The sequence below is a fragment of the Ictalurus punctatus genome, chromosome 11, assembly GCF_001660625.3.
Source record: "Ictalurus punctatus breed USDA103 chromosome 11, Coco_2.0, whole genome shotgun sequence".
Classification (NCBI taxonomy): domain Eukaryota; kingdom Metazoa; phylum Chordata; class Actinopteri; order Siluriformes; family Ictaluridae; genus Ictalurus; species Ictalurus punctatus.
In genome coordinates this window covers 18076619-18091857 of record NC_030426.2, presented here as the reverse complement: position 1 = coordinate 18091857, position 15239 = coordinate 18076619, and the positions used below count along the sequence as shown (strand labels likewise).

Here is a 15239-nt window from a genome sequence, read left to right as displayed (position 1 = left end):
ACTATCCCCCCCGCCCGCCCCAGACACATCAATACCAAATCATTGATCAACAGAAGGAGACATTCGTAAATATACAACATTTCATTGCTTTTTAATAAAGAAGGTCAAATAGACATAAACGGTGAGACAATTTGTAACGGATAACCTTTCTGAGCATACTGGGCAAGAAAGATTTAATATAAGAAATCAGATAGGCCAGGTTACACGCAGTAGTTTCAACAAAACCACTGGTTTGTGTTTTACACAGATTTCTCACCCCTCCCCCAACACCCCCTACCCCCACCCCCCAAATGGAAGAGCCAATACAGCTGGTACTGATAGTCTTATAGGAATATACCTATTTAAACAGAAAACAAACAGCAGAGTCAAAGGAAAAAGGCATCACTCAAGGATATCAAATTTTAAAACCATAATTACATAATGTATTTAAAACACTGCCTATCTTACAAGTTTGTTAAAAAAAAAAAAAAAAATTTATATTAGCAACCACAGAAACTGGTAGCAAATATTTAAAAACAGACTGCAAGGAACATACAGGATAAAATAAAATAAAAGATAAGAGAGGGACAGAAATGTACAAATAAAACAATTTACAAGGTCAGGTTGAGATGAGTATCGCTGCCCTTGTTTCCAAGTCTTTATCCGTCATTAAACTCGTGTGACTGTTTAACCTGAAATTTCGTTTGCTCAACTTGTTCCCTTTAGTGCCGTTGTCACGGTGCCACGGAAATACTCATTAAGCAGAGTCTCGTCTGGCCATTAAAAAAATTAAATAAAACTCACAGCGGTGTGTGCATCCTTCTGAACGACAGAATTTTAAAAACGGAGAGGCTTCACGTCTCAAACGTAGAAAAGCCGTACTCGAGAGGTGCTGACATGAAGATCGTCGTCGTAGAATTTCGTCTCTATGACAACATTTCCACTGCAAACGAGGGGGGGGGAGAGAAAAAAAAAAATAAATTAATGCATATTTCTAAACATCTGTATAGAACTTGGGAATATTAAACAAGCGTCTAAATAAAATCTTAAATTAAGTAAAACTGCTAGAGATATCTTATTAAACATCACTATGAAGCACTATGAATAAATGTGTCTTACGTTAACACGTTAGCAGGCATCATCTGTGACTCGGGTGCTGCCTCTATCAAGGACTGCCATGTGTTTGTAGAATTAGGGATCACAAAGCCAAATTCAAAGAACCACTCTGATGAACAAATATTAAAAGGTAAGACAAAGAGGAAGATAGCAATGCAATTACTAATCATGTAAAATAATCAATATAATAATCATCTTAATTAGCAACTAAATCTAGATGTTGACTTGATTTGCTCCTATTAAATAATAGTAGCATATCAAAAGCCGCCATCACATTTGATGTAAATGAACAATTTGCATATTAAAATCAAGGTTTTTGTTTAAATGGTACACAATGAAGTGTGTGGTTTTATCAATTCTGTTCATGTGTGAGCAAGCACATTGGTTTAAAGTTCCCGTGAAGTGCCTTGAAATGCACAGCGTTAGTCGATGTGTTGACATAATTTCCACTAAAAAAAAACAGGAAGTCAGGGCGGGACACATCAAGTGGCTCCTGCTTCTTTTTAAATGGCCAATAGCATTTAGCTCAGCTCACAGCTGGGGCTTACTGTCGTACTTCACAAAAAATTGAAATTGAAAAATGAATTCAAACCATTTGCTTCTTAACCAAGTTACAGTTGGAAAACTGAATAAAACTAGCGCGATCGAACAGACAAAGACACGATTGCGACCCGGGCCTGCTGATATGATTTCTCTCGCTCAACAACGGCTACTTTAGCAAGGTGATTTTTATAATGTTGGGGTTAGGACACTTCAGATTCTAGAGATTTGATTGGACAGAAAATCTTATGAGAAGCGGAAGTGCAGAATGACGTCATCAAAATTGTTGATCTGTATTGGTAGTAGAGAGCAACTGTAAATTTTGGATGCATATCTTCTAAATATGAATTTTGGCATTGTTTTGGAGCACACAAGCAATAGATAACCTTAAGGCTAACAGTCTTACTAAAAGCCACAAAACATCTGAAGAGATTTTTACTTCATGGGGACTTTAAAGCTGAAATACAAGAAGAAGAAAAAGAAGAAGGAAAAGGATAAAAAACGAGGAGATGCCAACCTTCTAGACACTGGCCTTTGAAGAGAACCTTCTGCTCCAGACGAAACTTTTCCAGCTTTTCTGATGAAGAGAAATTAAGCTCTCTGGAGACAGCTTTACATTTTAGGATCTTTTTGGGAACCCGAGCTAGAAGAGACCAAAATGGATGCATAGCCTTTAAATTAAAATGGGCTAAAAATATGGGAGCCCAGTGGGAATGGCAACCCAGTCTAAAACCTAAACCAAATCAAAGCCAAAAAGACAACTGAATGTCAAAACATAATACTGCAAAAATCAGAGTACACTAAAGGGGAAAAAATATCTGCAGAATGAATAAGTCAAATCGAGATAAAGAAGAAAAAAAGAATACAACTGCTTAGGGTTAGTGTTACAATGTCAGGCTACAACCTAAATGGTTTAATACCTTCATGTTCTACACCAGGAACAGAGAGATCTTCAGTCCCCTGCCAGAGAACTTTCCCCGTCTCTGCGTCCCTCAGGTTCATCCAGTTTCTGCAGACAGGTTAAGGCCGCAGAACACTAAAGAACTCGAAATTTATTGTTATATCATTAATTACCATTACACACATGACATTGCCTTGGATTGACGAGACTCTTTCCTTTGTAAATTGGGTCTATTAATTCCTAAAATTATCACCACAAGGAAGTAAACAAATGACGTCCTACTTTAATTAAGCCTTCCTGTAGTAAAAGACAGCAGAACAATGGCTTGTCTCAATCCACCCTGCTTCAAGTCAGGGGCATCTGACCTCTCCATCTTCAGACCACCTGTGTGTGTCTCACTGCCCTTTCTATGAGACGCACAGGCGCAGTTTGCCAAGTGTGTCAGTGCCAGGCCACAACACAAACAACCACCCTGGAAACCAACCACCAAAGCACCTACAGCTAACGAATAGAGGACAATGTTTTACAATACAGGACACAAACCCTTTCCATATGGCTTAATATAAATTTAAAACACATTTACATAACAAATAATGCATTACAAGTGAATATATTCAGATTCATGTAAATTCAGATTCATGTAAAGTTGACCCTGCATTTTGAATAGCAACGCTTTCTAAGGAAATTCTTTGTTTCCGGCATCATCACATTTAAATACAATTACCTGGCAATATCTGTTACACGTACTTAAAATTTTCATGCAATATTATATTAATAGCTTGTGGGAAAATCCCAAAATTCTGCCAGCTATGAGGCTAACGATAAAGTCAACGAGCCTCAGGGTCAGAATCGGAAAATAAATGCAGGACTGATTAAATGGATGGGTCTGTCGCTGACAGACCGGGCCATACCGTTGGAGATTAGCGTTAGTGGTGACAGGTGTCTGTGGGATCACACCTGCTGAGATACAGCAGTGATGCACAGGAGCATCGCTGGGGAGGGAGCCTTTTACTTGCAAACAATGACACAGTCAAGCTAATTAGTCCCTGGGTGACGCTGCTTTCGTGGAAGCCACATACATTTTTAAAAAGTGGCCTACTGTTTTAAATCGCTGGCATCTCCGATTTGACGTTAGTCATGTAAGCGAATGAAGTGTCAGCATAAAGGTATAAAGGAGAGAACACTTTGGCTGTTTTTTTTTTTTTTTTGGTTTTTATTTTTAGAGATGTCCTTTCAGATGGTCCGTCCTAGATCAGGTCAAACAACTCCGTAATTCCTTCTGGTTTCAGAGGCAAAACACTCTGTGACTTATTCATCTCCTCCCAAACACATACTTCACATATCTTTTATGGAAGAAACTATTTTGTTATGTTACTAATGCTGAAAAACAATTGGAGAAATCAGAGAAAAATCACAGGAAGGTCTGTACAATGTACACTTCTTGGTATTTCTCTAAGGAGAAGCTACCGTGTACACTGCATCATGTACTCCTGGGGCTCATGGCTTGAGAATCACAGCTACACAACACTACAGTCACATAATACAGCAAACAAACACATCCTCATACCATTCTGAACATACATACATACATACATATACATAAACATACATATACACACACACACACATGCATACATATATATATATACACACACACACAATATATATATATATATATATATATATATATATATATATATATATATATATATATATATATATATATATACACACACACACATTTTATATTTATATATATATATATATATATATATATATATATATATATATATATATATATATAAATAAATAATACACACACATATGTGTGTGTATTATATATTATATAATACACACACATATGTGTGTGTATTATATATTATATATATATATATTATATATATTATATACACACACACACACACACACATATACACATATATACACATATATACATATATATATATATATATATATATATATATATATATATATATATATATACACACACACACACACACACACACACACACACACACACACATACATACATATAAAAGAAGCCTTCAAATTAGCTGGAACATTAATGACACATATGTGTGTGTATTATATATTATATATATATATATTATATATATTATATACACACACACACACACACACATATACACATATATACACATATATACATATATATACATATATATATATATATATATATATATATATATATATATATATATATATATACACACACACACACACACACACACACACACACACACATACATACATATAAAAGAAGCCTTCAAATTAGCTGGAACATTAATGACATATCGGTGACAAAATGTCTAGGTTCAATAACTACATACACATTTTTGAAAGTTAGAAAGTATTGAGAAATCTTTTAGGATTGTTCTCTGCGTATCACAGTACAGTAAATGCAATGTAATGCAATGAATATGTCATCCGAGAAGCACAGAAAGTGACCTGGCATGTATTTTAGAGCGTTTCGTGAATATTCACAGGTGTCTAATTAAAAAGAAACTCTCATCAGAACAGACATATGCTTCCTTCCAATTGAAACGAGTACGAATTTGTCTTCGGGTAGCTACATGACCCTGAAATGTACAAAGTTACGATATAAAGTACAACCTCAGCTACTTCGAGACCAAAAAAAAAGTTTGAACGATTCAAAGCGAACAGAATAGCAAGCCAACACACAAGCCAGCGAGGAACATAAGGCCACAAATCCCTGTCCTTGCAATGGATTTAAGACTTACCAGGCTGATTTACCGAGGAAGGTCACACACATAACCAAATGAGAACATTGGGGGAAAACCAAATGAGAACACTGAGAAAACTATTAGACAATAATGCACTGGCATATTAGAGATGTCACTACAGGACTAAAATTTATCAGTTTCTTATATATGAATCCAAATCATTAATATGATCGAGTCAGGTTGATGTTCTCCTCGTGTTATATAAAGCCAGGAGCAGTGATTTCACCCGGATAATGCAACTAGTCCTCGTGAACATCCGGAAATTTCTTAATGACCGACTTAGACGAAACACAATAGCTGATTAATTAATGATAGACATGACACTTTATAACAACAACAACAACAACAACAACATTAACATATGACCATGATTTGTCAGGGGAAAAAAAATTGTATTAAACTGCACCTTACATATCTGTTGTATCGTTAACATGTAAATGTTAAGTGGAAATATAGATATATTCTAGCTTAAAAAAAAGATGTAAGGAACATAATTAATTTTTAGAGTAAAGAAAGTGAATTGAATTAAAGCTTTATAGGTTCACTATATGCACCTTTCAAGGTAAAAAGGGAAACACAGCAGTGACAAGGAACCTTTATAAACCTTTTCTTGAGCATAAAATAGACCTAATATTAGCTAATAGATTATTAGCCACCCTTTATATTCAAATACAAATCACCATCAGCAAATATGAAGTTACAGTTCTCAGTTGAGATAGATGTAGGTCCATAATAACGGGCTACTAGCCTACTAGAAGAAGAAGGATGAGCAGACAGCCGTTAGCTTTAGCTAGTTAGCTAACCCTACACCTCTAGTTGCAAAACATCCAAAACACAGTGCAAATGAACCTTAAAGAACAGCAGAAACACCACCAACAGAGTCAGGGATGTTGCAGGATGAGTTTTAACCCATCATTAGACTTAGCCAGCTACACAACCTGCACAACCTGCTCATTAATCGAGTTTATTAATACTGTACATTCACTACGTTATGAAGATTACTTCGCTGGTTAGTATTGCAAGCTAAATAACTAAATAACCTAATGATATGATTATACATAGCTTTCTAAGTTACTATGCGGTTTTAAAAGTTTGCCTATCTAACTGACAAGTAGATAGATAAAGCCATCTTCGTGGTAACGCTAACTGGTACCGCTAGCTGATACAGGCTCGACTCCAAACGGCTCCCTGTTGGTGATATAGTTCACTACATGACACGTAGAATCCCGTTATTTCATACTCCGTGTAGTGCCCTTAAAGGGAGACTATACAGGCGTTTGGGATTTAGCCAATGCATGTACCATAAGTTTAAAGGATACAGTTTAAAGCCCTTCAGAATCTCCTTTGCACGGTCTTCTTCCGAAGACATGGTTTCGAAAAACGGTCCGCTTTGGTGGGAAATAAAATAAAAATAAACCTGTTCGTCAGAATATGACAAATAAGACAAGAAATTATAATTTACTCAATTGGGTATATCACTTTTTAAATCAACAGTACTGCGTTAATCTGAACAGAGATATACTTGATCGTTCTTCTCAACCTACTGTAAATAGAGTCTCTGTCTGAGATTGACAGGCAAACCAACCAATTGTTCTGCAAATGTATGAAGGCTTGTACGAATAATTGTCCAATGACAACGAAGGGACGGGATTAGAGGTGGGATTTTTGTTGAGAAGGGACGCGTCACCGGTGGCAACTGAAAGGTCCTTCGGATGCAAACTACGGTAAGGCGTGTGGGACAAACGCAATTTTATTTTCTTGCTAAAAAAAAGTTCGACCGGGGCTACAACCATAATTTTATTTATCTGCTCCCAACACACCAGTAAACCTGACCCAAATTATGAAGGGCTTGATGGACTGGATCAGATGTGTTTAGATTCTGCAGGACAACGGGCCTCCAGGACTGGAGTTGAACCCATGATTTAACATATCCATAGGCCCTGACATGTTTCCTAGTCTGGCAAAAGTATGCATGTATGATTACTAGTGTGCTGCCAGATAGTTCCACCATCCTACACCTAGACTATTGCTAGTAGATCTTATGGCTCTTGTGAAGACACTTATTTAATTAAAAATAGTTGTTATGTGTATCCATCTCACAGTGTTTTTGTCATCAGAAATTGATCACTGATTATGAGCTAGATTATGATCACAAATTGTGCATGTAAAGAAATGAGCTATAGTGTCTAAGTGTACACATATAAATAAATTGTACTAACAATGTAGGAGTGTGTAATAAAATAGGCATTATTTTAATGACAATATTTTAAAACAGTAACAACATTGCTGCACCTGATACACTCATACCAGTTCCACACACTACCATGTCACTGAGAATAAACCACCTACAAAATAATATCTGTTCATGTGTGATCCTGTGGTGGTAAAAAATTAATTTTTTGCATCATATACATTAGCTGTTTCCCTGTCATTTTTGCATATATTAATGAATGAATGAATGAACTATAAAACAAGCATATAGTTTTAGGACAAGAATATAGTATACAAGCTACAGTATGGTATGTGTGTGTCTGCTGTGGTCTTGTACACTTGTCATTTGCACATTTGGCTAATATTGTGTAGGTCCCCCTTGTGCCACCAAAACAGCTCTGACCTGTCAAGGCATGGACTCCACAAGACCTCTGGGGGTGTGCTGTGGTATCTGGCACCAAGCAGCAGATCCTTTAAGTCCTGTAAGTTGTGAGGTGGGGCCTCCATGTGCCCAAGTCAAGTCAACACCTTGAACTCTTTGTCATGTTCCTCAAACCATTCCTGAACAATTTTTGCGGTGTGACAGGGAGCATTATCCTCAGAAAGAGGCCACTGCCATCAGAGAATACTGTTGCCATGAAGGGGTGTACTTGGGCTGCAACTGCAAATGTTTAGGTAGGTGGTACATGTTAAAGAAACATCGGATGAAAAAGTTAATCAAGTTCAAGAACTAACTGTTCACTTGCTGCTTAATATATCCCACCCCTTGACAAGTGCCACTGTAACAAGATAATCAATGTCATTCATATATGCAGTTGTGCTCATAAATTTACATACCACTTGCAGAATCTGCAAAATGTCAAATAATTAAATAAATAAGAGCGATCATTAAAATTGCTCCTTTTTTGTTTGTTTGTTTGTTTAGTTCTGTCCTGAAGAAGCTATTTCACATAACAAATGTTTACCGATAGGTCACAAGACAAAATAATAACTGAATTTGCACAAATGAACCAGTTCAAAATTGACATACCCTTAGTTCTTAACACTATGTGTCGTTACCTGGGTGGTCAACAGCTGTGTTTACTTTTTGTGATAGTTGTTCATGAGTCCCTTGTTTGTCCTGATCAGTTAAACTGCCCACTGTTCTTCAGAAAAATCCTCCAGGTCCTGCACATTCTTTGCTTTTCCAGCATCTTGTGCATATTTGATCCTTTTCCAACAGCGGTGATATGATGTTGAGATCTGTCTTTTCACACTTAGGACAATTGAGAGACTCAAACAAAACTATTACAAAAGGTGTAAACATTCACTGATGCTCAAGAAGGCAACACCAATACATTAAGAGCCAGGGGGATCTAATGTATTGGTGTTGCCTTCTTGAGCATCAGTGAATGTTTACACCTTTTGTAATAGTTTTGTTTGAGTCTCTCAATTGTCCTAAGTGTGAAAAGACAGATCTCAACATCATATCGCCGCTGTTATGTATGATAATATGTGAATATGGATAAATAAGCTTAAAAGTTGAGCCATTCCATTCTTTCTGAACCTGAATTCTTAAATCCTACGAGTAATTCTCAGTATAAAAATAGCTTGGAGTTTTAATTACACAAAAGTATGCATCATGTTTGGATGTGCTATTGTGATAATAATATAAGTTGTTGGGTATTATTATTATTATTATTATTATTATTATTATTATTATTATTATTATTATTATTTCTACCAAAGCTGTTCATGTACAGCAAAAAAGTATTTGCTGTTTAGACAGTACAAACTTAAAAGCAGTTTGTGCCTGTCAAGGCCTTTAATAGCTCTTTAAGCACAAATGTTTCAGTCTGTGATTTGGACCTCTGAGACACGACTAATGGCTATTTTGGTGTTTATCAAAGAACAGGAGGAACTTTAAACAGGGTGTCAGACACCTAAATTTATTCATACCACCACTTACAGTCAAGACAACCTTTTATAACTGATATTTAGGAAGATGCTATCGATGTCTAAGACAGTCTTTCGCATTGTACAATAAGAACCTGCTAACAGTTATGTTACACAATATAAACGACTGCTAGTGAAACATTCCATTATAAGCAGTTGCTAAAATGAGCAATTAGAAAACCAATGGGAAAACAATTGGGTTACAGACTTGAATACCACAGGGAAAAAAAGAGAGTAAAGAAAGTAATATTGGTAATTTATCAGGCTAGCTAGCAATCTAGGATGATCTGAAAAATGTAAAACACAGCTAGAAGAGGTTCCTTTGCTGTTTCAGGTATATGCTTTTGATGACTAGTTTTACAGTAAAGTTAATGACACTGTATGTTTTACTGTAGTATTACAGTAAAGTCCTTTGATGCTGTGGGCTACAGCATTAAACTATAAAACACACAATTTATTACAATGATTTGATCACAGTATTTTACTGTAGACATAAATTCCTTACAGTAGATGTTATCGTGACCTGTAGTTATGCTGTATGTCCACAGAAGGGTGCTAGGTTACAAGGGAAGAAAGACTACTTTATACTTTTTTCATCAGGCCCTCATATTTTCAACAAGGTGTGGTAAGAGTTGACATAGGATCACTGCTGTGTTCATAGGGTTATCATTATTATTTGTAATTAGCTTTATGGGGGGGGGGGGGTATGCATAATCCAATAGTCAATGTCAATGTCAATAGGTTGCACATTTAAATTAGGAGCATAATTTAGCATAAACCAGGCTGGTCAGACTCTGCATTCTGGGCTTGGCAAAACATTCATATTCAGGCAAAACACATGGTCACAGCTGGGGGCTGTATAGGGGCAAATCTGTGTGACTTGTTCAGTGAGTCTGATAGAAAACTGGGACACTATGACTTTATAGTAGCGACTTTAGTAATGTAATAGCAGTGCTGTAACATTTTATTATAAATAATAATAATCCAGCTGTACAACATGATAACATGAGGTGGAAGAATTCAGGCTGTCAAATTTATATCAATGTATGAACCTTGACTAAGTACTGGTTAATCTTCTAGTCTTGAATATGATAATGATAATGATAACAAGTTTTTATTTATTACATATACACATAGCATGGTGAAATTATTTTCTTCGCATAACCGAGCATGTTAGGAAGTTGGGGTCAGAGCGCAGGGTCAGCTATGATACAGCACCCCTGTAGCAGAGAGGGTTAAGGGCCTTGCTCAAGGGCCCAACAGTGGCAGATTGGCAGTGCTTGAACTCCCAACCTTCCTATCAGTAACCCAGAGCCTTAACTGCCAATCCACCACTGAATATAGAGATTATTCTTCTAATCCCATTCTATTCGTGAGATACCAAGCATTTTAGGTTATAATACATTCAGTATTATTGTAAATCTTATGTGTAATGCAAGGGCTCTGGTTTACTCTGGTTTACTGATCAGCAAATTGGGGATTCATTCTCCAACAGTCTGGGATATGTAAAGACAAAAATTTTGATATACTATAATGTATATTTGACGGATAAATGCTTGCTGCTTCTTATAAACCTGATCAGTTTATTTTCAGATAGAATAAATGCATTTCTGGATAATGATAACTTTACTAATCGATGTGTTGAAAACAGAACAACAGCTCAATGGATCTCACTTTGTCAGTCTTATTAAACAATGCAGAATGCAGAACACAGAAATACAGTGAGTCTTGGTAATTACTCCATAAAGCATCTTGTATTCAACTCTGTGTGGAGATTATTGTGCATTATTGTACAGCTTGTGCATGAACAGTGATTTTTGCATATCCGATAGTTATACCATTTCAGTGTCTCAGTTTTGTCAGCCATATCCATTGCAAGTTCTATAAAAAAAAATATGCATGAAAACATTGAGCCAACAATTTCATGCCAAAAAAATGAAAGAATTAAGAAACAAATGGTAAATGGTCTGCACTTGCATAGCGGTTTTTAACCTTAGCGGTTCTGCAAAACGCTTTACACTGTTTGTCATTCATCCATTCACACACACACACCAATGGCAGCAGAGCTACCATGCAAGGCATAAACCTTATCAATTCTTAGTCTTTACATGTGAGAAAGATGAAAGCTATTAGAGACGAATTACTACAAACCCCTGGTGAGTTTCCTACACAGCTATTTTTTTTTTTTTTATCTCCATATAAAGTAAACAGCAAGCACTATGTGAGGATAGTTTAAAAATGTAATAATTATAGCAGGCTTATGTTTTAGTATATTTTGTGCACTGAAGAACAAACGGTCATTATACAATACAATCTATCTATGTCTTTCATTATTTATTGGACAAATTGCAGCTTAGCATCCATTGTGTCCACATTAGCCAGAGAGGATGCAGAGTCGAGCCATACCGTGCAGTGGAAAAGTGCCAATATTGCATTATGCCTGAGACAAATGTAATATGATTTTATTATGTCTCTGCAGTTTCTGTCATAGTGTTAAAAACATTATGAAGCTTTTAGGCCAAGTAATATCTTAAACCATCTTTAATTTAGCAGTTTGGGGGAAGCAGTTTTCTGTAATTTCAAGGACAGCTATAGAGCCAGTGTTTGGCCCTTGAGCAATACTACAAAAGTGGCCAGTGCAGTGATAATTTCTTTAGAATTACTATATATGTATAAATATATTCATACAACAAAAAAAAGCATAAAAGAATCAGGAAACAAAAGTAAAATAAAATAAAATAAAATAAAATATATATATATATATTGAATATCTAGTTAGTTGTTTTGCTTCAGGCCACAGTTTTAGAAAATGCAATAAATGCAGGGCTTTAACAAAGTTTGCCTCTACAGAAGGTTTTCTGAGGTTTTTAAAATCTCCTCATCATTTCCTCATGTACAGTATAATCTATTTGGATGCTCAGGGTAGGGGCAAGGGCTTTAACTGCTGCTGTGTCTCATCAACTATGCTTTCTGCACTCACTTCACTCTGTGGCCTCTATTAAAAGTTAAATGTGTATTTTAGCCTACCTAGTCTATACCAAGTCTGCAAAAGTTTCTTACTTCTGCACACAATTTCAGGTATCTATTTGTGTCACTTTTACAGAGACGTAATTACCCAAAGATCGCTGAAATCTTTCTGTACCTAGCAGAGAGGATTCAAAAATTGACTCTAATGTTATTCGGAAACGGAGCTGCACAGGTAATGTACTGTGTGTGTGTATATGTGTGTGTGTGAGTGTGTGTGTGTGTGTGTGTGTGTGTGTGTGTGTGTGAGAGAGAGACAGAGAGAGAGAGAGAGAGAGAGAGAGAGAGAGAGAGAGAGAGAGAGAGAGAGAGAGAGAGAGAGAGAGAGAGAGAGAATACCATGCTGTAGCTAAACAAGAGCAATAGGAAAGTGGGAAATTAAGTAAAGATCATTAAAACAGGGTGTTGCAGCTGGAAGATTAGCAGACTGTGACGGCTCTATTAAACAGCTCGTTACCTGGAGTTATCGAGCAGCAAAGATGAGCAACACTAACTACAGCTATAGCCTGAAAAAAAGAGAATGGATGCCTATGGTGGAGTTGAACAGCCCGCAAAACATAATTACTGGAAAAGGCAGTGGAACTACTAAGCTTAAAGGGCTTTAAATGGCATTTGTTTACATCAGATTTGTTTTATTGTTTTTAAATTTCTAAAGTGAATTTCTATTTTCTAAATGATCTTTGGGCTCACCACAGACAGTTAACGTTTTTGCTGCCTAGATTGCAAGACAGCTGAAATGAATTCAGTGTTCTTGATGGTTTGGCTGGTATCTGTGAGTGAATAAACATCTGGACTCTCTGTTAGGTTTGGAAATTTGGAATTAGTTTTTTATAGCCTCACCAAACTTCATTATCGATACTGTGCAATCTGTTTACACTGATGAGCACGTTCAGTTATTAACAATTACAAAAAACTGCCATAGTCCCTTCCTGTTTATTTTCTGTTTTCTCCAGCCCCTTCCCATGATTCCTCTTGGCCATTATTCACACCTGTGCCTAGCTTTCCTCATCTATTTAATTGTAATTAGTCTCATTTCTAATCACTCACTGTTTCTATGTGATGTTTTGCCTGTGTCTGGCTGAACACTTTGTTCCTAGGGTCCTAGTGCATTGTTCTCCTGGTGTAGGTGTGTAATGTGTCCATAAAGGGTCAGTGTTCAGACTCAGAATCAACCAAGTTCAATGTGATTTTCCAGTCTTTGTTTTCAAACAGCTAATGCATTGTGTCAGGTGTGCTCCTGCAGTGATGATTGCTATTTGTGGATAAACCTGGACACACCTAGTGCCTACCTTCTCTTGTTCAAGATCTTAATATGGTTTCTGTTTTTGACCAGAAATTATTATTTTTTTAACTTTCTCTGGCTTCGCCTTGACCCTTAAATTTGTTCCTTGGTTTTGATTTTTGGAAAAGGAAGAGAACCCCACACTTACATCTGACTAAATCTTACTACAATAACATATGAATGACAGTTGTTTTCCTCCCTGCAACGGTTAATCAGCTTTATTAAACACTCACAGTGAAAATCTGCACAAGTGAAAACATTATTAAAGAGATCAACTATTTCTATAACCTACAAACCATCATGAATTTACTATCAGTTACAGTTTGAAGTAAATCATTGCTCTGAGTAAGCAGGCTATAGATTTGTTAAACATATAAAGTGACTCCTGATAAAATGGCCAAGGCTACCTAATAAACTGGACACATACTGTATATATCCAGATCTCTGAGATCTTCTCTGAACTTTAGAGTCTGTTTGGGACAACAACAAAAACAAAACAAACAAAAAAAAAACAAGTATTGTATTTCAGTAAATGGTAAATGGCGCACTTATATAGCGCTTTTATCCAAAGCGCATTACACTGTGTCTCATTCACCCATTCATACACACACTCACACACCAATGGTAGCAGAGCTGCAATGAAGGTGCTAACTGGCCATCGGGAGCAACTTGGGGTTCAGTGTCTTGCCCAAGGACACTTCAGTATGTGGAGTCATGTGGGCTGGGAATCGAACCGCCAACCCTGCGATTAGTGAACAACCCACTCTACCACCTGAACCACAGCTGTCAGTAACCTCAACAATTAAACTATGTGAAATTTAAATCTAAAAGATTTTGATTATACTGTATGTCACAATAGAGTTTAGTTCCTTATGGCTAATAAGCAACATAGCCCTTAAAAATAAAAGACAGCAATATACTGTATGCATAATTATTAGGCAAGCTGATATTCTGATCATACAATATATTTTTTCCAAGCACTTGTTTTCAGTTCCAAACCAAATCAATCTTAATAATTACTGAGTATAATCATTTTCAGGTGATGTGTAATTGTTGATGAGAGATGGTGTGGCTTAAAGAGGCAAACACGTTAAATTCAGACATGCATAAATTATTAGGCAGATTTTTACTACAGGTAAAAATGGGCCAAAAATGTGACTTAACTGACACTGAAAAGTCAAAAATTACAAAATGCTTATCAGAAGTATGCAGTATTCAAAAATTTTCCAAACAATTCAAATGTGACCAATTCAAGTCTGGGGGCGGAGTAATGTTGTGGGCTGCTGTCATTAATGATGAGCTAGTGGGACCTTTTAGGGTTGCAGATAGACTGAAAATGAACTCTCAAAACTATTGCCAGTTTCTGGAAGACACTTTCTTCAAACAGTGGTACAACAAGAATTCAGCAGAATTCAAGAAGACCATAATCTTTATGCAGAACAATGCTCCATCACATTAGTCGAGA

At 36.3% G+C, this 15239-nt stretch overlaps 1 protein-coding gene across 1 annotated transcript; it reads right to left on the bottom strand.

The window, feature by feature from the left end:
• Positions 1 to 459: 459 nt before the first annotated feature.
• pde6d (phosphodiesterase 6D, cGMP-specific, rod, delta) lies at positions 460 to 6883 on the bottom strand. The gene is made up of 5 exons (XM_017479142.3): positions 6642 to 6883; positions 2556 to 2644; positions 2153 to 2278; positions 1099 to 1204; positions 460 to 922 (listed from the first exon to the last, which is right to left on the bottom strand). Exons 1-5 carry the CDS (start codon positions 6689 to 6691, stop codon positions 841 to 843), a joined length of 453 nt encoding a protein of 150 aa, XP_017334631.1. The 5' UTR covers positions 6692 to 6883; the 3' UTR covers positions 460 to 840.
• Positions 6884 to 15239: the final 8356 nt, after the last annotated feature.

Coding starts and splice junctions, on each gene's coding strand:
- pde6d (XM_017479142.3), bottom strand. CDS start 6,691: ATGTCTTCGGAAGAAGACCGTGCAAAGGAGATTCTGAAGGGCTTTAAA. Junction 2,645..6,641: donor ATTCTGAAGGGCTTTAAACT/GTATCCTTTAAA, acceptor ACCTGTCTGCAG/AAACTGGATGAACCTGAGGG. Junction 1,205..2,152: donor CAAAGGCCAGTGTCTAGAAG/GTTGGCATCTCC, acceptor TTTGTTCATCAG/AGTGGTTCTTTGAATTTGGC.